Source organism: Ananas comosus, linkage group 21 (assembly GCF_001540865.1).
Source record: "Ananas comosus cultivar F153 linkage group 21, ASM154086v1, whole genome shotgun sequence".
Lineage (NCBI taxonomy): Eukaryota > Viridiplantae > Streptophyta > Magnoliopsida > Poales > Bromeliaceae > Ananas > Ananas comosus.
The window spans coordinates 2,988,988-3,010,585 of NC_033641.1; the positions used below are offsets into that span (position 1 = coordinate 2,988,988).

At 42.6% G+C, this 21,598-nt stretch overlaps 1 protein-coding gene across 1 annotated transcript; it reads left to right on the forward strand.

Moving 5' to 3' along the window:
• LOC109726763 lies at positions 13,108 to 21,107 on the forward strand. Its single transcript, XM_020256553.1, has 5 exons — positions 13,108 to 13,275; positions 13,429 to 13,709; positions 15,623 to 16,108; positions 20,915 to 20,978; positions 21,072 to 21,107. Exons 1-5 carry the CDS (start codon positions 13,108 to 13,110, stop codon positions 21,105 to 21,107), a joined length of 1,035 nt encoding a protein of 344 aa, XP_020112142.1.

Genomic DNA, 21,598 nt, shown 5'->3' on the forward strand with positions numbered 1-21,598 from the left:
AAAAAATTTTGCACTGTTTTAAATAAAAGTTGCACTTTTTAAGACAAAAATTACACTCTTTGGGATTAGGGTTATATTCTTTAGACGAAAGTTGCACTCTTTGGGTGAAATTTTTACTATTTCTCTCTCTTCTTACACCATAGGAGTGAAACATGTAGAGCAGGAGGAAGAAGAAGAAGAGAAAGAGAAATAGCATAAATTTTATCCAAAGAGTGCAACTTTCGCCTACAGAGTATAACTCTCATCCTAAAGAGTATAATTGATCTCAAAGAGTGCAAATTTTATTTAAAATAGTGTAATTTTTTTTAAAATAGTATAACTTTATTTTAACAGTGTAATTTCATCATATTCTTCATTGTTCTATAATTTTTGATCTTTTCTGCAGAAAAAAAATATTTTTTTATTTTTATTTTTTATTATTTTATTTTTTTCTCTCTATAATTTTTTTTTGTCACGACCTCTCTCTTGCCCCTTATCGCAACCACCGCTCTTACCGGAGTGTAACTATTTTTCTACCTTTCTCTCGCTGGCGTGGTTCTCAGCCCCGAGAAGCATTTTATCTTCGTCGCCGATGGCGGCGGTGCAATTTGGGTGACATTTCCTTTTAACAATGACCATTTTGCATCTCACCTTTTTTGTCTTCTCCCTCATCTTGCTTATTCGCTGTCTCGATTGGCCGCGGTTCGCGCCTCGATCGGCTGCGGTTTTTCTCCATTTTTTCTCTACCTGCTTCCCTTCTCCTCCTGCATCCTCATCGCCCCTCCACTTCGGCGACAGTAGGGGGGAAATCGCGATGGAGGTGGATGAAAAGGTGGCAAGGGCAATGAGGGCGAAGGCGAGGCAGCGGAGGAGGGCGAGAGGGTGTTTGTGGGCGCGGACGGAGATGTGGGCGAGGGCGAGACAATGAAGGAGGGCGAGGCGGCGAGGCGGAGGAGGGCGAAGCACAGTAGAAAGGGCGGAGGGTATTTTTGGCATAAAAAAATATTTTATAACGGAACTCTAACGGATCACTAACGGCAGGAGGTGAAGTGAATATTTTTATTTTACAAGGGGACAAAGTGTAGGTTTTTAAATGATAGGGAAAGAAAGTGGAAAATCGGATTTTGACGGAGAGGCTTTTTGTAATTTAGCCTTAAAAAAATTAATGTAACAAGAATAACCTTAGGATGGTGTGGGTGTAAAATGTACAACTCACTTTAGGGTCTACCTGAAGCATTGCTCTTTTTAAAATAGCAAAACTACCTTCAAACTTTACAACTTATTTAAAGTATATTCTTTAGGTTTTGTTTCGTTCGGCGTTAAGGCTGGAATAGACCAATTTTGCGTTTGGATGATAATTGAGTTGTTTTCGGGATTAAGAAAAATAGCATTTGGATAAATAAGAAAGAATAAGAAAAATAATGAGTAGTTATAAATAGAAAATAATGATTTTATCCCAATTATTATATTTGAATTTAAATTTTTTTACTTTATATTTAAAATTTAAAATTTAAATAGATAACTCTTACAGTTAAAAAATTCAAAATTAAAATCTATATTTTAAAATCTCAAATTTAAAAATTTAAAGTTATAAATTTTAAGTTATAAATTTTAAATCAAATCTAACAAATATAAAATGTCAAATTAAAAATTTAAATAATTAAAAATAATAATTTAAATTTTACATTTTAAATTTCAAACCAAATCTAAAGTTACAAATATAAAATATCAAATTTAAATTTAAATAATTTAAAATTTTAAATTTAAAATTCCAAATTAAAAAATATAAATATTAATTTTAAGATTACAAATTATAAATTTTTAAAATTTAAAATTTAAAACCGGGGGGTGGGGGTTAGTTAACCCCACCCTTATCTTGGATAACCCATGTGTCACTCCCCGGATTACACGTTTTCTAGGCACGCCAACAGACCCGCCGTATATATAGAAATTTTTTTGTATACGAAGCGATTAGCTGTACTCGTTAAACAAAACCAAACTACAACCACAAGGTAAAGAGTTGTTAAGATAGATATATATATATATATATATATATATATATTATATATATATAGAATTGAGTTTAGAATACTTTTAGAAGCACCAACCCCTTGGTGCTTCTAAGTTTCTAGCCTTGGATCTACTCCTTGATTACTATATCCTTTGGATCAAACACTATTCCACCTACCACCACTACCACCATCATCTCAACCTCACATCTCTCCATCCAATGGCTAAAAACTCAAAAGCACCACCTTCATGGTGCTTTTGAGAGTATTCTAGCTCAACATATATATATATATATATATATATATATATTATATATATTTATATTATATATATATATATATATATATATATAAACCTCGAGGCGTTCAAGTATATACCAAATGTCTACTACACCACTCGCTCCAGCGAGTAATCAGACAACAACCATATGTATATCAATACCCCAAAACTACCTGTGGGAGGTACTCTTCTAGCACTGCAACAAGTCTGGAAAGGATTTAGCTCGCAACTACCTTTCCATGATCAGAATCGGCGATAGCAGCAGCTGCAGAAGAAGGCTCTACAAAAAGGGGTCAACAACTGGGTGTTAGAACTACTGCAAAAAGAAGTAGTCCTCAGTGGGTACCGCTACTGACCTTAACGGCTAACTCATTAAGTCTACAAGAAGTATGCACAAGGATAGTAAAGGATGCTGGTAAAACTCTACAGCTATATGGCACTAAACTATTGCTAACCACTAACTGCAGATGTAGCAATGCACTCTCTGATCCAATCTCACTACGGACTGTGAACACACCCGTCCCACCTGTCGAAGCTACACCAATCACCACCACCCTGGGTTGTGGGTGGAAAGCAAGTCCAACCAGGACACTACGACATCAATGCAAACGCATTAAGCCCGACTCCGGAGTGGCACTCATGAGCGCTACCCAACCGAGTATGTAAGCGTGTCTCTGTCAAGCTCAATCAGGCTCTCACAGGCTATAATCAAAGCAACTGGGTCTAACTGGTCCGACAACCAAAACTCATGTGCCCTAGGCACAATTCGATACAAAAACAACAATTTGGGTCCACCATCAACCGCGACGGCACTCGACAGTTCGAACAGTCTACACACTACTGTAAAATAAGCTCGGCATCCCAGCACGAGCGTAAACTCATCCTACACTAATTTAGGTATCCATCTCATACTAACAGCAATGATACAAAAGAACCACAGCTCCTAAAGTTAAATCTGTTAATTTTCAGAAAATGACAGTGTAGGGTTTAATTGTTTTCTCCTAAGTCAAGTCCATAATGTATAATTCATCTAAATCACTAACTATGCTCCAAATTCAGATTTCAAAGAACATGCAAATAAACAAATTCGAGCTATTAAACATGATATGCGAAGCCAAAAAATGTCAACTCCGGCTTAGGAGGAAAACCGACGATTTCGGTAAACTTCAACCCACCTCGAAAAGCTCGTCCAACAACGGTGAGAAGTCGAAAAAAGAGGAAAGCACGCGCTCGCCCGGCCTCCAACGGTGCAACTGTGAGGCCCACGCACTCGAACGACCCTCCGGCGCAACAGCGACAAATTCCCGAGCTCGAGCCACGGCCTCACCAAGCACCCGATCAAAACTAGAGAGAGAAAGGAAAAAGAGAAGTGTATCTCTCTCAGCAACTCAGGTTGATATAGATAAGGGAGGGTAGGTGGCGATGATAACCATCAACAAAAATACCACAATACCCCTCACCAACTCAAAATTCCAGCTGGAGTACCGGTATCCGATTTGGTTACCGGTACTCGGCCTCTCAGCCCGCACACTCGCACACCGGGTACCGGTACCAGCCCGATGCTATACCGGTACTCAGCACCAAATTGGCGCAACCCGAGAGCAGTCTGTTTGAAAATACACTGGGGTACCGGTACTCCTCTGTCTGGTACCGGTACTCAACACTAAAAACCTGCACTTTGCAGATTTCAATATTAAACTCTGCTCTCGCGTCGCACTGAGTCCGTTTTGCGTCCATTTCGCGCCAAAACAATTCCGACTTGTACTCGCAACACTCTCCAGATGTGTCAACAAGTCTCAGATGCTGAAATCTCACTGGCAACCAAACACCAGAAATACTACACCATGGGGGTGGGGTTAGCTACCCAAACCCCCAAAAATAGTGTTTGGGGTTAAAGGAGGGGATAACCCCTTATCCCGCCCGTTAACCCCGAACGAAATACTAGCTATAGGCTTCGTTTGGTTCGGGGTTAAGTAAGAACTAGTTATTCTAGGGATAGGTATAAGATGAGGGTTAAGCTGGGGTTAGAGTAATTTTGTGTTTGATTGAGAATTGAGTTTAATCCAGGTATAAGCAAAATAATGTTTGGTTGGAGTAAGTGGAATAAGAAGGATAGTGCGTTGTTATAGAGAAAAATGATCAAAATACCCCTCACATGAAATCTATGTAAATAAGAGCTTTTAATCTTTTCATTTAAATTTAGATGATTGCAATTTTTTTTTTTTGTGAAATTAAATTAATTTTAGTGTAATTTGTTACCAATATAATTTTTTACTATTCTTTTGAGACCTTGAAATTACCAAAATTTTACGAAAATCTATTTTGAAATTTTCTTGAGTTCAAATTACAAATACTTTACACAATTTTTTGTAAAAATCATTAGCTACATATGAAAATAATTTTAAATTACAAATACTTTACCCAATTCTTTTACAAAATCATTAGCTACATATGAAAACAATTTTTAGGTAATTGTAGTTCTGGCAAGATAAATAAGGCTGACATGAAAATACAAAGAATCAAGTACCAATTTGCTTGAAAATAATAGTACGATACAAAATACAAATTTCTTTCACCGCAATATTAAATTAATTCAACGCTCACACAATATAAGACAGAAAAACTATTACAAATTTGTAGGCAAAATAACTAAGTCACCAACATTTATATACATAAAAAATATCTTCAAATCAATGAACAGTTACAAAGATAACAACACATTTGTACACACTGAACTTTAGCAAATAGCAAGGTTTTAGCGTAAGAATACTAATTGGAATTATTCTAGCTGTTTCGGGGGTTGTCGGGAGTATACTGACACCTAACTTAAGTGCTCTAAATGTGAGAATGGATTACTGACATTAAAATCTACAAATTGCATGGTTTTGAGTATTGAGTACCGATACCTGAGTAGGGTACCGGTACCTCAGAGGGTTACCATAATGGATAGCTCCCAAATTTGAGAGCTTGGTGCTGAGTACCGGTACCGAGTCGATGAGTACCGGTACTGGGACTTGGTACCCGTATTGCATTGAGCTAGTATCGGTACAGTGCATTAAACCCAGCTGTCCTGCGCTCGGGTTTGGCATGTTTGAGTGCCCGGTACTAGTATCTCAACTCGAGTACCTGTACTCAATGCGCAGTTTGAGTTGTTAAAGGAGTTTTTTGATAATTTTGCAGTATGTATATCCCCAAACCGCCCTAATTGGTGTTCTTCTCATACTGGAAGCTAAGTAAACTCAGGGTAAGCCCTTCGTTTTCTCTCTCTAGATTCCACTCCAATCTTTGGTGGAAAATTGATAGATTAAGCTCTTTTCTTCTCTTCTCTCTATGATAGCTTGTTTTGAAGTACTTGGAGGAGTTTGGGAAGTGAAGAAAGAGATATTTCTGAGGATATAACTTTAATCCTAGCTCAAGGGGGAGCTTAGTTTGGAGTTTTGAAATGTTAGCTTCTTAATTGCTACCTTGTATATGATTTTTGGTTGATTTGGAGTTTAGTTATGGATTAGCAGTTGGCTGAGTTGTAGAACTTATTTGGCTGAGTATGTAACTCTCTTTTAGGTTGGAATTGAAGTGCCCAACCTGAAGTGGAGTGTAGATTAGAGTTTTGCTCTATACAAGGTATGTTTCTACCTACATTAAATAGATTTTTAGGGATCTTGGTAGGAGGCTTGGTAGAAGCTCCTAATTAATTTTGAATTGTTATCAGGGTGCTTGAAGCCTAGAGAGCATCTTCATCCGAGCAATCGAAGGGTTCGACGAGTATTCGGTGGGTTTGACCTCACTGAAATGGGTGAACTCCCCCTATGTTCTTATTATTGTTATGGACTTGAAAATTATGCAAACTTGTGTTAGTAGCATTATAAAGGAATTGTTGGATGTATTAGATATACATATACCATATGGCAAAGTCATATCTCTATGTAGTAGAGAGTATTATGCATTAAATTCATGAAGCATATATGGTATTTAGCATACTTGTTAGACTAAGTTAAAATGGGCATTTGTATGATAGAACTAGCATGAACTTCATGTTATTGTGCATAATCTAGTTAAATAATTAGCACCGGGCATTATGACATAGACTCTGACATATGGGTTGTTAGAGGACATACCATGTTTTAGATATGACGATTAAGAGCTTGTATTGTGGATCATGCTTGCTTGCCATTGTGCTCATTCGCACATACTTGTGAGCGTCCCTCCCTACAAGCCGGCAGTCCGCAGTTGACCTACGCGACATCATGCTTGCCCGTGCGGGATTGAGCGCTGAAGTGGATTGCCGTGGGGAGTGTATATTACCATGGGACCTTTAGGCACGGCGCAAGCCAGACTACACTTGTGTAGGTCCTTGTAAATTGGGTAAAGATAACCAAATGTCTTAATTAAATTGTTACTATTAGATAGTGTACATTAGCAGACATGATATAGCATGTGTTGCTAGCCGAATTTCCCGACTCTTTGACCCGGCCAAAGATCCTTCTCGGGGAGCGCGTCGGAGTGAGGAATGGCTGTGGATGGTCACCCTCGAAGTTTGCGCCCTTCGACAGATCAAGCGATTCGGCTGATGAGGAATCGGATCAGCCGAGTTCGAAAACCTTTACTGTAGAATCGGTTCGGCTGGAGGTGCCGGATGTATGAACTGTGTAGGGACCAATGTCGGCAGAAGAACCGAATGGAAGAAGTACACAGTAACTGGTCGGCTGAAAGAGTCGAATAAATGAAATACACAATGACTAGCCGGCTGAAAGAGCCGAATGGAAAAAGTACACAATGACTGGTCGGCTGAAAGAGTCGAATACCTTTATATAATAATAAAAAAGAGTGTGCACGAAGGGCATACAGACTCAGAAATATAGTTTACAATAGAGTAATGCCCATGGGGCAGACAGACTCTGCAAATGTAGTCTACAACGGAGTGATGCCCGTCGGGCAGACAAACTCTGCAAATATAGTCTACAACGGAGTGATGCCTGTAGGGCAGACAGACTCCAGGGTTCTACTTAGCGAACTACTCCTAGGAAAGTAGTAAATGCGGAAAAAAAAAAGATTACATTTGGACTACTCCTAGAAAAGCGATAAATGCAGAGGAAATAAGGGTGGTCTTCTCGTTCAGAATGGAGAAAGACCTTTATTACAGGCTTTGAAGTTACTATTTATAGTAATGTCTTCTCAGCCCACATTATTGGTCGGTTGAAAGTAGTGGGGGGAGTGGTTGTAACCATGATCGTGGAAGTTACGCCCACTCCTCATGGAAGTTACGCCCTATCGTGGAAGTTATGCCCCACGTCTCAACCGTTCCCGCCTAAAACCTTCAGGCGCCTTACTGCCGACTCTTAGTGTACCACGTGTCCTTATTGGCTCATACGTGGGTTAGGTCGGCATGTTAATTTCAATTTTGGCATCAACCAATCCGCCCCCAATAGTCTTTCGAATGAATATTCGGATGACTATTGGTGCCAAATCTACTGCTCAAAATGACAAAGCCGAGACCTAAGCTTTAGTTTCACTGGTCTTGGTCGGCTTTAAGAAAACGGTGCTTTATCATCCCAGCCACATATATCTCGGCTTCATGAGCCGACTCTTTACTTTTATTCGGTTGGTTCGGCTCCTCTTGAACCGAATATTTTTCTATCAAGAATTTCTCCTTGAAAAAAGTGATTATATCTCGACTTCATCAGCCGATTCTTTACTTTCACTAGATTGGCTCGGCTCTTCTTGAACCGACTGTTCTTCTATCAAGGATTTCTCTTTGCCTTTGCTTTATTTTTTATATCGGCTCCATTGCAGCCGATTAACTTGAACACCTAGATCAAATAGGTTNAATCTTTTGAACTTTATTGAGAAAATTACTTGCTAATTTAACGAATTAGAGGGTTTTGAGTTGTGCCATCGGCATGGGGGCTGTATTGTGCCAAAATCTTGTTGGCACGATACGGTATGGTAGATATGACCCATACCGATGAACACTTAAATCATTGTGCCTAATATTGGTGAAGCCAAAGTTGGTGGTATATGTGAAGGATGCTGTTGCGTGCCAAATGTCCCGACCCTTGACCCGGTCAATAATTCTCCTCGGGAAGATCGTCGGGATGATACGCGGCCGTTGATTTGACCCTCGAAGTTTGCGCCCACGACGGATCAAGTGATTCGGCCAATGAGGGATCGAATCAGCCGGGTTCGAAAACCTCTACAGTAAATTCGCTTTGGCAGGATGAGCCGAATGGAGAGGGGAAGCCCAGAATTCGACTAAGAAACGAGCCGAATGACTAAACAACTCGAGATCTGATCGGCAAGAAGAGCCGAAAATGACTTTCTATTGAATAGAAAATGGAAAAGTACAAGAACAAGGGAGTGATGCCCGTGGGGCAGACAGACTCCAAATATATTCTACAAGGGAGTGATGCCCATGGGGCAGACAAACTCCAAGTACATTCTATAAGAGAGTGATGCCCATGAGGCAGATAGACTCCAAAGATCTAAGTTACAGGAACTACTCCTAGGAAAGCAGTAAATGCGGAAAAGAAAAAGATTACATTTAGACTACTCCTAGAAAAGCGATAAAATGCAGAGGAAATACGGGTGGTCTTTTGTGCGCAGGGGCGAAGACCCCTATTGCAGGCTTCAAAGTTACTATTTATAGCCCACATTATTAGTTGGTTGAAAGTAGTTGGGGGGGAGTGGTTGTAACCATGATCGTGAAAGTTATACTAACTCCTCATGGAAGTTACGCTAACTCCTTATGGAAGTTACGCCCCAATCTTCAACCGTTCCCGCCTTCTTGTCCTTTAGGCGCCTTATTGCCGACTCCTAGTGTACCACGTGTCCTTATTGGCTCATACGTGGGTTAGGTCGGCTCAATTTTGGTATCAACAATGCCCCCCCCAATAGTCTTTCGAATGAACATTCGGATGACTATTGGTCCCAAATCGACTGTTCAAAAGCACAGCCGAGACCCAAACTTTAGTTTCGCTGGTCTTGGTCGGCTTTAGGAAAACGGCGCTTTATCATCCCAGCCACATATATCTCGGCTTCATCAGCCAATTCTTTACTTTTATTCGATTAGTTCGGCCCTTCTTGAACCGAATGTTTTTCTATTAGGAAATTCTTCTTAAAGGAAGTGGCTATATCTCGGCTTCATCAGCCGATTCTTCACTTTCACTCGATTGGCTCGGCTCTTCTTGAACCGATTGTTCTTCTAGCAGGGATTTCTCCTTGCCTTTGCTTTGATTTTTATATCGGCTCAATTGCAGCCGATCGTCCTCACTTTTCTTCTAAAATTGCTCGTATTGGGCAACTCGAACACCTAGATCAAATAGGTTAGAAAAATACTTATCTTCAAAATGGTCTTTTATCTTAAAATGTAGACCATTTAACGCCATTTTGGCGAACTCTGATTTCGGCATTCTCATAAAGCACCGGGTTTTGGCTATTTTGAAACGGTCCAAATACTCTTCGACCGTTTCACCTGACATTTGTCGGTATAAAGCCAAGTCGGCGACCGATAATTGTGGCTCCGATCTATAGAATCGCTCATGAAATTTTCTTTCCAATTCGTTCCAATCTTGGACGGAATTGGCTGATAAACTTGTATACCAAGTAAACGCCGTTTTAGTTAACGACGTATTAAATAATCGAAGTTTCAAAAATGAGTCAGCGGCCGCTTCTCTACATTGGGCCGTGAACCGGGCTATATGCTCGACCGTATTCTCTGTCTCATCGCCCGAGAACTTGTCGAAGTTCGGTATTTTCCAGTTTGCCGGATATGGATGCTCTGTATCTATGTTTGCTGGATACGGGGATCGAAAAACAGGCCGCATAGCCGGCCTGGTCCCTACTCCGAAGGTATTCCGAATGACTTCCTCAATCTGAGTATACAGCGGAGCTTGTGCTTGAGCCGAATTTGGCCCTTGAGGAACTCCAAAATTCTATATTGCAGGGTTCGCTCCTTGCATATCATTAGGAGCCTGCCCCCCAGCCCTAATCCCTACATTTTGGGGTTGATAAGCTGGTAAAGGAGGTAAACCCGATGCAATCTCAGACTGAGGGCCGGCGTTTATATTCGCCGGCCTATAAGCAACCTGGAAAGGTGCCATTTGCGGTTGCACCTGTGAGACCGCCGGCGTGACGGGATTTTGTTGTGCTGGCGCAGTTTGGGGTCCCTGTAGCCCCCAATAAGGTTGCTCGTTTTGGGTAAATAACTGTCTGATTCGAACAATATTTTCATTGTAGGCCGTGATGGCGGCTAGCACCGCGTCTAGTCGATCGGCACTTTGATGGATATTTTGATCTACAGTTTGCAAGACTCGGGTCATCTGGCCGAGTGCCTGAGTTAGACTCGGCTCTTGATGAGCCGACTGTTCACTAGTCTCTCCTCCACCAGGTAGTACCACCTGATTCTCATTTTCGGCGCTACTAGCTTGGTCATTCCCTGAAGGTCTGGGAATGGCTCTATTCCGGAGGTTCATAGCATTATCGTCGGCCATTATATCTTAATAAAAAGTAAATTTACCCTAAATAGAGTCCCACCGGGCGTGCCAAAAATTGTTGATAGCCGAATTTCCCGACCCTTTGATCCGGCCAAAAATCCTCCTCGGGGAGCGCGTTGGAGTGAGGAACGGCTGCGGATGGTGACCCTCGAAGTTTGCGCCCTTCGACAGATCAAGCGATTCGGCTGATGAGGAATCGGATCAGCCGAGTTCGAAAACCTTTACTGTAGAATCGGTTCGGCTGGAGATGCCGAATGTATGAACTGTGCAGGGATCAATGTCGGCAGAAGAGCCGAATAGAAGAAGTACACAGTAACTGATCGGCTGAAAGAGTCGAATAAATGAAATACACAATGACTGGTCGGCTGAAAGAGCCGAATGGAAAAAGTACACAATGACTGGTCGGCTGAAAGAGCAGAATGCCTTTATATAATAATAAAAAAGAGTGTGCCCGAAGGGCATACAGACTCAGAAATATAGTTTACAATAGAGTGATGCCCGTAGGGTAGACAGACTCTGCAAATGTAGTCTACAACGGAGTGATGCCCGTGGGGCAGACAGACTCCAGGGTTCTACTTAGCGAACTACTCCTAGGAAAGCAGTAAATGTGGAAAAAAAAAAAGATTACATTTAGACTACTCCTAGAAAAGCGATAAAATGCAGAGGAAATAAGGGTGGTCTTCTCGTTCAGGATGGAGAAAGACCTTTATTACAGGCTTTGAAGTTACTATTTATAGTGATGTCTTCTCAGCCCACATTATTGGTCGGTTGAAAGTAGTGGGGGGAGTGGTTGTAACCATGATCCTGAAAGTTACACCCACTCCTCATGGAAGTTACGCTCCATCGTGGAAGTTATGCGCACGTCTCAACTGTTCCCGTCTAAAACCTTCAGGCGCCTTATTGCCGACTCCTAGTGTACCACGTGTCCTTATTTGCTCATACGTGGGTTAGATTGGCATGTTAATTTCAATTTTGGCATCAACCGTATGCTTACTCACATTAGAGTAGTTATACTTGTTGAATATTATGTATATTGAAGGCATAGTAGTACTAATATCCATTGTTTAATGTTCATTTCATATTATAGTTATACATGCTTACTATTTATGCCTTGGGAACCGAGTGGTGTAATTCGCTGATGTCGGCGGCTTACCCACTGGGAACTATTGACTAATAGTTCTCGTGTCTTATTTGTTGTTGTTTTTATTTACAGAGCCATCCACAGCAGGAGAGGCTAGGGATCGTGGCAAGGGGGTCGCGTCTAGCTAGGCGTAGCTTGAAGTTCCTGCTAGGTGGTTACCTTTCCTTTTGCTAGCTGGAAAGGTGTCCTGTCTTGGATGTATAGTGACCACTCTGTGTTGTTGATGGATTACTTGTAGCCACTTGATGTATATTTGTATTTTTTGGGAGATGTATATGTGTTTTACTTTCTGTTCCACTTGTTTTAGAGAGTAGTATTTGTCATATGCTCTGACTCATATTAGATGTTTTTACTTTTTCGTGCTATTTCTAACATATTCACTATAGACGCTTTGTATACTGTGGGTATATAGTGGGTTTGTGCACGTACCGGGTAGGCTTTCGCTGGAGCCCGGGAGTGATAGATTATAGTGGTATCAGAGCCTAGGGTTGAGTCTTAGTGGACCTAGCAAAGCTTAGGCTGGTTGGACTATAGAAAATAGGCTCATGAGAGACGGGGTCTATATGACTTTGGAGCGAAGGTGTTGTGATTGGGTATTTAATAAACTCCGAATGGTTGGAGTTTGATTGAAATGTAGAATTTCTAACTTCTCGAAAGGTCACGTTGGCGGCCGACAACGTGACATCGGAAGTTAATTGTGTGGCACATTTCATTACTTTCTTATTATTGGGTTGTTATGTTATTTGAGTAGAATTTTGTTAGCGTGGGTTTTACTAACTTGCGCTTGTTATGTTTGTTGTAGTTCGAAATGCTTTCGACTCGTTCTAGGACAGTCGGACCAAGGCAGCTGATGCTAAGGAGGTGGAGATCTCCATTACCTCCGAATCTAGTGAGGTCTGTAAGTTACGAGATCAGCTTGCAATGTTGACGGATCTGGTGGCATAGTAGTCGATGGCGGCACAACAGCAAGCGGATGCAGCGTGCCGACATGAGGCGAAGATGAAGCAACTGGAGGATTTGCTACTCTAGCAGGCGGCTACCAAGGAGGTTCAGGATCCTACACCGCCAGCGCCGGAGGGAGATGCGCCTGCGAGGGCATAGTCATCAGCGCCAGGCACTTCACATGTAGCTCCGAGTGCTGAACCTGGGCAGGAGACAGTGGTGACACCGCCAGTTCATGAGACTGCAGCAGGGATAGTTTTACCGATGATGGTGTCGGGTGAAGAGCGAGATCGGTTGATTGACTGTTTGAATGAATTCAGGAGGTGCAACCCCCGCATCTTCGATGGGGAGAAGGTAGATCATTGGGTTGTAGAAAAATGGTTGATGCATATGGAGAAGCTGTTTCATGATACCTTTGTTGAGGAGCAGGACAGGGTCTGACTTGCGACACACCATCTGAATGGCGAGGCCTATCGTTGGTGGCCAGATATCCGTGATGATCCTCACACTGATCTTGCAGCTGTTACATGGAAAAGGTTTAAGGAGTTGTTACTGTCAACATATTTTTCTCAAAGTGTTAAGTGGTAGATGGAGAGGGATTTGCGTGGTCTGCGACATAGGGACAGGACAGCGGCAGAGTATGAGCGGGAGTTCTCTCGGCTTCTGCATTGTGTACCATTTGTGGGCAGGGATGACGAGGATAAGGCCCGTATCTTCAAGGTGGGTCTTCGATTGTCGATCTTCAGGTTGGTCCAGGCGTCGAATCTGCCTATATATTGGGAAGTGGTGAACTGTGCACTTATTGTGGAGAAAGGCGTAGAGATTACTAAAGAGGAAATGAGAGGTTTTGATCGAGGGAAAGGAAAAAGGCAAGCGGCCGAGGGTAGGTAGTCAGTCACACTCTAAGAGGCCGTCAAAGCATTCGAGGAGCTAGTTGCGAGGGCGTAGTTCTACAGCAGCACGTGGAGCACCGGATCATCGTCGTGCATTGCGTTGTGTGATCTCTGGTGGTCCCCACTTCCCACTGCAGTGTCCACAGTGTGGGGGCAAGTGCTTCACTTGTGGCCAGGAGGGCCATTTTCATTCTGAGTGCCCGAGAGGTTCTTTTCCAGCGCCATCATCTGCGTTGGCACCCGCGTCACCGGCTTCGAGTCAAGGGACTCCATCGACGCATTACCTGACAAGGCGGCCACCCGTTCAGCGTCAGTCTGAGGGATCGCGCCAGGCACCGAGTGGGCATATGTATGCAGCCAGATTGAGAAGGTTGCAACAGCAGAAGAGGTCGTTGCAGGTATCATTTTAATCAATGATGTCCGAGTTTGTGCATTATTTGATACCGGTGCATCGCATTCTTTTATTAATCGACTCTTTGCCGAGTTGCATAGCATTGAGTTAGTACTTACTTTGCATCCGGAATGAGTTATTGTACCCGACCATAACTTGGACATTCGGGAGTTTTGCCTTAGTTGCCCTGTTCGGGTAGGGGACTGGATTATGCCGGTTGATATGTTGGCCCTGCATAAACTGGGAGAGTTTGATGTAGTGTTGGGTATGGATTGGCTTACAAGGTACTATGCCACTATTGATTGCAAAAATCGAACGGTGACCTTTTGGAAATCGGGGTAGGAAGAGGTAGTGTACATAGGATGCAAGAGTTCGCTATTTGCGATGACTATTAGCTCTCGCAAGCTAGACAATTGATCAGGAGAGGTTGTGTAGCCTTTTTGGCTAGTATTACTGTGAGGGATGAAGATATCCCTAGGATCGATGACATTCCGGTGGTACGGGAGTTTGGTGAAGTGTTTCCAGCTGAGTTGCCAAGTATGCCACCTGATAGGAAGATTGAGTTTGTGGTAGATCTTATTCCTAGGACTATCCCAATTTCAAAGGCACCCTATAGGATAGCGCCAGCCGAATTGAAGGAGCTGAGGGCACAGTTGTAGGATCTGTTGGACAAGGGTTTCATCAGACTGAGTGTATCGCCTTGGGGAATGCCGATATTATTCGTCAAGAAGAAGAATGGATCTTTCCGCTTGTGTGTGGATTACCGGGAGATTAAAGTCACAATCAAGAACAAGTATCTGTTGCCGAGATTACAACTGGTTCGATCAGCTTCAAGAATCGAAAGTATATTCCAAGATCGATTTGCAATCGGGATATCACCAACTAAAAATTAAGCCTGAGAATGTGTCGAAGACTGCTTTTCGAACACGGTATGGTCATTATGACTTTATTGTTATGCCCTTCGGGCTTACTAATGCTCCAGCAGCTTTTATGGATCTAATGAATCGTGTTTTCAAGCCTTATCTAGATGGGTTCGTAGAGGTGCTCATCGATGATATATTGATCTATTCCCGAAGTGATGAGGAGTATGAAAATCATTTGAGATTAGTGTTACAAGTACTTCGGAAAAAGAAACTCTTCGCCAAGTGAAAGAAATGTGAATTTTGGCTTCGTAAGGTAGCATTTTTGGGATATGTGATTTCAGAGGTTGAGATAGCTGTGAACCCTAAGAAAATTGAAGCAATCAAGGATTGGCCTAGACCGACTAGTAAGTTACTACCGGAGATTTGTTGAGAGGTTTGCTAAATTATATACTCCCCTCACGTGGCTTACACATAAAGGCACTAAGTTTGTGTGGAACGATATGTGTGAAAGGAGCTTCCAACAATTGAAAGAACGGTTAACAACTGCCTCAATTTTGGCATTGCCGGTTACTGGAGTAGGTTATATGATCTATAGTGATGCGTAACTGAATAGATTGGGATGTGTTCTGATGCAGGGCGGAAAGTGCTTCTTGCCAGTTAAAGGATTATGAAAAGAACTACCCTATACAAGATTTAGAGTTGGTAGTCGTAGTTTTTGTATTAAAGCTATGGCGTCATTATCTATATGGTGAGCGGTGCGAGGTATATACAGATCACAAGAGTTTAAAGTACTTGTTTGCACAGAAAGAACTGAACTTGAGGCAATGCAAATGGCTCGAATTGCTCAAGAATTATGATCTAACAATTTTATACCATCCGAGAAAAGCTAATGTGGTGGCGGATGCGCTAAGTCGCAAGTCGACTCAGAATTTGGCAATGCTTGTAACCTCGCAACCACCATTAATAGAAGAGATGACACAGTTGGAACTAGAAGTTGTGGCTCCCGACACACCTTTGCGGTTAATGCCATTAGTGGTACAGCCTACTCTGATGGATAGGATAAAAGAAAAGCAAGTTCTTGATGAAGAATTGCAAAGGAACCGATCAAAGATCACTGAAGGGTATATCGATGACTTTCATATGGATGATCAAGGATTGTTGCGATTTCGCAATAGGATTTGTGTACCGGCGGAATCGGGAATTAAAAGAGAAAATTTTGATAGAAGCTCATTGTGCACCTTATGCTCTACATCCAGGAAGTACAAAGATGTACAAGGATTTGAAATTGGTATATTGGTGGCCCGGAATGAAAAAGGATACTGGAGAGTTTGTAGCTCGATATTTGACGTGCCAACAGGTAAAAGCGGAACATCGACTACCTGCAGGGAAGCTTCAAAATTTACCTATACTGATGTGGAAGTACTATGAATTACTATGAATTTCGTTGTGTGCCTCGCTCGCAAGCCGGTCATGACACCATTTGGGTGGTGGTGGATAGGTTGACAAAATCTGCCCACTTCGTTCCGATCCATACCGTTTGGACGGGAGAGAGGCTCGCACAAGTGTACTTCGATGAAATTGTGCGACTGGATGGAGTGCCTACATCTATTGTATCGGATCGAGATTTTCGATTTGTGTCACATTTTTGGAGGAGTTTGCACAATGCATTCGACACTCGACTGGATTTTAGCACTGCTTTCTATCCTCAGAGTGATGGACAGTCTGAGCGTACTATCCAAATTCTTAAGGATATGTTTCGGGCCTGTGTGATAGACTTTCAGGGCGGATGGCCTTAGTATCTACCTATGACAGAGTTTGCTTCTAACAATAGTTACCAAGTAAATATTAAGATGGCACCATTTGAAGCCCTTTATGGCAGGAAGTGTAACATATCACATTCCTCGTAAATCGTGCCGAGTTTCGTCGGAATGAGCGGAACGGGGAGTGGGACGAGTGTGTATAGGCTCTAAGTGCATTAGAGCCTATATATGTGTTATATAGGGGACCCGAGAGAGTGAAATTCCAAAATCTGGCTAAGTCCCAGATTTTGTGCTCTCGGGGACCGGTCCCTGAAGGAGAGACCGGCTCCCGTGTGCGTAGCCTGCCAGGAATTTTGAGGCAACCAGTCCCTGGCAGTGAGGCCGGTCCCTGAAGAACCGGTCCATGAAGGAGAGACCGGTCCCTCACTGCGTAGCCAGCCAAAAACCCCGAAAATTAGCAAAGTCCTAGAAAACTGACGTTCGGGAACCGGTCCCTGGTCGGGGAGACCGGTCCCCGACTGCGAAAATTGCCCAGTCTGGGCAGTGCACAGAATAGGAAGTGGAGGGGCCTAAGTGCAAATATTACAACATGTGATATGGCCCATCCTCTCTCCCTTCACAACTATTTTTCACTCTCTTCTCATTTCCCTCTCTTTCTCTCTCTAGAACCCTAGCTCTAGAGCTTGGAGAAGAGGAAGAAGAAGCTTGAGGAGGGATTTTTGGAGGCTTTGGTGGGTCTAGGAGCTCTCCAACAAGGAGGAGCTTGGTGGAACTTAGGCTAAGGTGAGTTTTCTAGCATGTAGAACTCTAGGGTTTGGTTTTAAACCTTGGGATTTAGAGTTTTGATCCTCTAATTAACCTAGAAACCCTCTATTGACCTTGAAACCATGAAATCCATGATTTTCTTGGAGAGCTCTCATGGTGGATCACTAGGGCTCAGGGTAGATGCCCTAGGGATAGTTCCAAGGGCCTAGAAATCTTAGTAGAATGCTTCTTAGATGATTCTAAGCTATTATTTGCTTAGGGATGAGATCAATCTAGGAGCTATCTCATTAGGGCATTGTTAGGGCTCAAATTTGGGGCTTTTGCCCTAGGATTTTTCGGGGACGAATTGACCTCGTAGAAACCCAATTGGGGGTGCCCTCGACGCGTTGGACAACTCCGTTCGACGTTACGAAAATGTTTGAGTATAGTTCATAAACAAAAGGCCTAATATGGTACTATTTTGGTTACAGGGCGCGAAATCGGCTTTCGTAAAGTTCGGGAGTCGTCACATTCTACACCTACACGACCACGCGAGGTGGGGGGGTGCATTCCGGAATCGTTGGATTCCCTTCTATGTCTATGTCACTTTTTATTTGAGCATATTGTATATAGTCATTCATGCATATTAGGGTTGCTTACATGTGAATTTTGGTGTAACTTTATTTATGTGCTTATAATGTAGTTGGACATAAAGAATGATAGAACTATAATGGACATGTATGTTAGAACCCTAGAGATGTATGAATAGGAGACTTGGATCTTGATCTTAGTAAACAAAGGTGACATTGACTATAGAGTCAAGATTGGCATTGATATAGTGATTGTTAAACATAGTTTAACCAAGAGTGGCATGAATAAATAGGTAGAAAATCTATTATGATAGTGGCATTGTGACTAGTGGCTATACGTTCCCAAGTTGGGAATTGGATCAATACTCACGATAAGTCTTGGCTTGAGGGCGGTAGCTCCCCCTCAAACGGTGTGCTCCGGAGTAGGTCACCACGGGGATAGTGGCCCCGAAGGACGGTCCTTCGAGTGGAAGTGCTCGAAGCCTCCTCGATCAAAAGGGATTTTGGGTTGTGAGTCATTGGGGTTAACAAAGTTAACCGGTAAGATTAGGTAAAAGCCAAAGGAAAGTATCGAACAAGCATGCATGCATATTTATTGCTTTCATATCTATATCCGCTGACATCTTTCTTGCAGGTATAGTATTAGCATTAGTTTGGCTGCTATTTCCTCTCCGTTGAAATACTTATGCTTGAAATAGACCTAGTGGGTAAGTCGGCGAGGTCGGTTGCCGAACCCACTAGGAACTTCGATGTAGTTCTCACACCACTAACACTACAGGTCCTAGCACGAGCGGGGCAGTGGAGGACCGAGGCAAGGGTATAGCGCCATAGCTAGTGGCCACCGGGATTTATGCATTTTGTAGTCATTCCTTTTGTATACATGTATCAACTTCTTTTGTTGATTTAGAAAGTTGTAAAGTTGATAACAATCATGTATTTGTGGTGGATGGCTAAAATGTAAAGAATGTAATAGATGTAGTTACTCTTATTTCGTTCAAAGGAAATCAAGTATTACGTATGGTTGAATATATTAGCTTAGAGCTTTCGCTTCCGTTGTTGCTTGCCCTCGTGCAAGCCTTGTATAAATGCTAATCTCATTGTTTGATTGCTTTATTATACATGTTTTAGAGCCTTGGGCAGTCAGGGGAGGCCCTGTCCATTCGGCGTCTGTTGACGTGACTCGAACCCGACCAAATTGGCGGGGATTGGGGCGTGACAGGAAGTGTAGATCATCACTTCATTCGAGTGAAGTAGGTGAAAGGTTGATTTTGGGTCCTGATGTGCTTCAGGAGGCTGAAAGTAAGATTCAACTAGCACGAGAGCGATTGGTTGCAGCTCAAAGCAGACAGAAGAGCTATGCAAATAAACGTCGACGAGAATTGAAATTTCAAGTTAGAGACCATGTCTTTCAAAAGTCTCGTCGACAAAGGGAATTAAAAGGTTTGGCATTCGAGAAAAGTTAATTCCTCGGTTCATCGGACCCTATGAAGTGTTGGAGCGTATAGGCCCAGTAGCGTATCAGCTTGCTTTACCGCCAAACCTATTGGGGATGCACAATGTATTTCATGTGTCAGCACTTCGGAAATACATATTCGATCCAGCTCATGTGTTGGATGTTACACCAGTAGAGCTACGAAAGGATTTGAGCTTCGAGGAGCGGCCAGTGCGTATTTTAGCTCGTGAGGTGAAAAGGCTTCGGAATCGAGATATACCTTATGTGAAAGTGCTCTGGAGTAATCACGACGAGCGCGAAGCCACTTGGGAGCTGGAAAGTGCATTGCAAGAGCTTTATCCCCATCTTTTTCAGATGGAGACTTGAGGTACTTGATTTCTAGTTTCGTGGACGAAACTTATATTTAGGAAGAAAGAATGTAGTACACTGAACTTTAACAAATAACAAGGTTTCAATGTAAGAATAGTAATTAGAACTATTCTAGCTGTTTTGAGGGTTGTCGGGAGTATACCGACACCTAACTTAAGTGTTCAGAGTGTGAGAATGGATTACTGACACTAAAATCTACAAATTGCAGGATTTTGAGTGTTGAGTATCGGTACCTGAGTAGGGTACCAGTATCCTAGAGGAATGCCAGGATGGGTAGCTCTCGGGTTTGAGAGCTTGGTGCTGAGTACTGGTACCGAGTCGGTGAGTACCGCTACTGCATTGAGCTAGTACTGGTACACTGTATTAAACCTAGCTGTCCTGCGCTCGGGTTTGGCATGTTTGAGTGCCGGGTACCGGTACCTCAACTCGAGTACAGTTCTATTGGGTACACACATCCGTGCTACTTAGACCTCCAAAGTGGCCCCGTGATGAATTGAATTGCCCGGCTTCAGAAAAGGATTCACCATTCTTCCACCTTGACGGACCCGGTGAAATTGAATTCTCCGTGAATACGGGAATGCAGTTGAAGCCAGTAGGAAGCCCGGGGTTAATAAATCCTACTTTTAACGAGTTGGAAGAGGGGACCCCATAATTAGTGAGAAAATAGAAACCACCCTCAGAGGGGTCCCCCGGAGTGGATTGAGGCTGTGCTTGGGCGGGTCCTACCAAGAAGCCATCCAAAGCATACCATCGACAGAGTCCGGAAAGGACAGGAAGAAAAAAAGCTAAGCAAATCCTATCTTGAAGCAATTGGTTCACTGGAGAGTCACTCATTTCCATTTCCTTTCCTGAAAGGCGAAACCAGCTCTTTCTATCAAAGAGGAGCGACGGGCTAACGAGGCTCATACCTTCCCTCCCCGCTTCTTCCTTTGCTCCTTCTATGTGCGTGGATATCTTATACTCAATGCGACAGTTTGAGTTGGTAAAGGATTTTTTTGGTAATTTTTGCAGCATGTATATCCCCAAACCACCCCAACCGGTGTTCTTCTCATGCTGGAAGCTGAGTAAACTCAGGGTAAGCCCTTCTTTTTCTCTCTCTAAATTCCACTCCAATCTTAGGTGGAAAATTGATGGATTAAGCACTTTTCTTCTCTTCTCTGTATGATAGCTTGTTTTGAAGTACTTAGAGGAGTTTGGAAAGTGAAGAAAGAGATATTTATGAGGATATATAACTTTAATCCTAGCTCAGGGTGAGCTTGGCTTGGAGCTTTGAAATGTTAGCTTCTTAATTGCTACCTTGCATATAGTTTTTGGATGATTTGGAGTTTAGTTATGGATTAGCTCGTGACTGAGTTGTAAAACTCATTTGGCTGAGTATGTAACTCTCTTTTAGGTTGGAATTGAAGTGCCCAACCTGAAGCGGAGTGTAGATTAGAGTTTTGCTCTATACAAGGTATGTTTCTACCTACGTTAAGTGGATTTGTGAGGATCTTGGTAGGAGGCTTAGTAAAAGCTCCTAATTAATTTAGAATTGTTATTAGGGTGCTTGAAGGCTAGAGAGCATCTTCATTCGAGCAATCGAGGGGATTCGGTGGGTTTGACCTCATTGAAATGGGTGAACTCCCCTATGTTCTTATTATTGTTATGGACATGAAAATTATGCATACTTGTGTTAGTAGCATTATAAAGGAATTG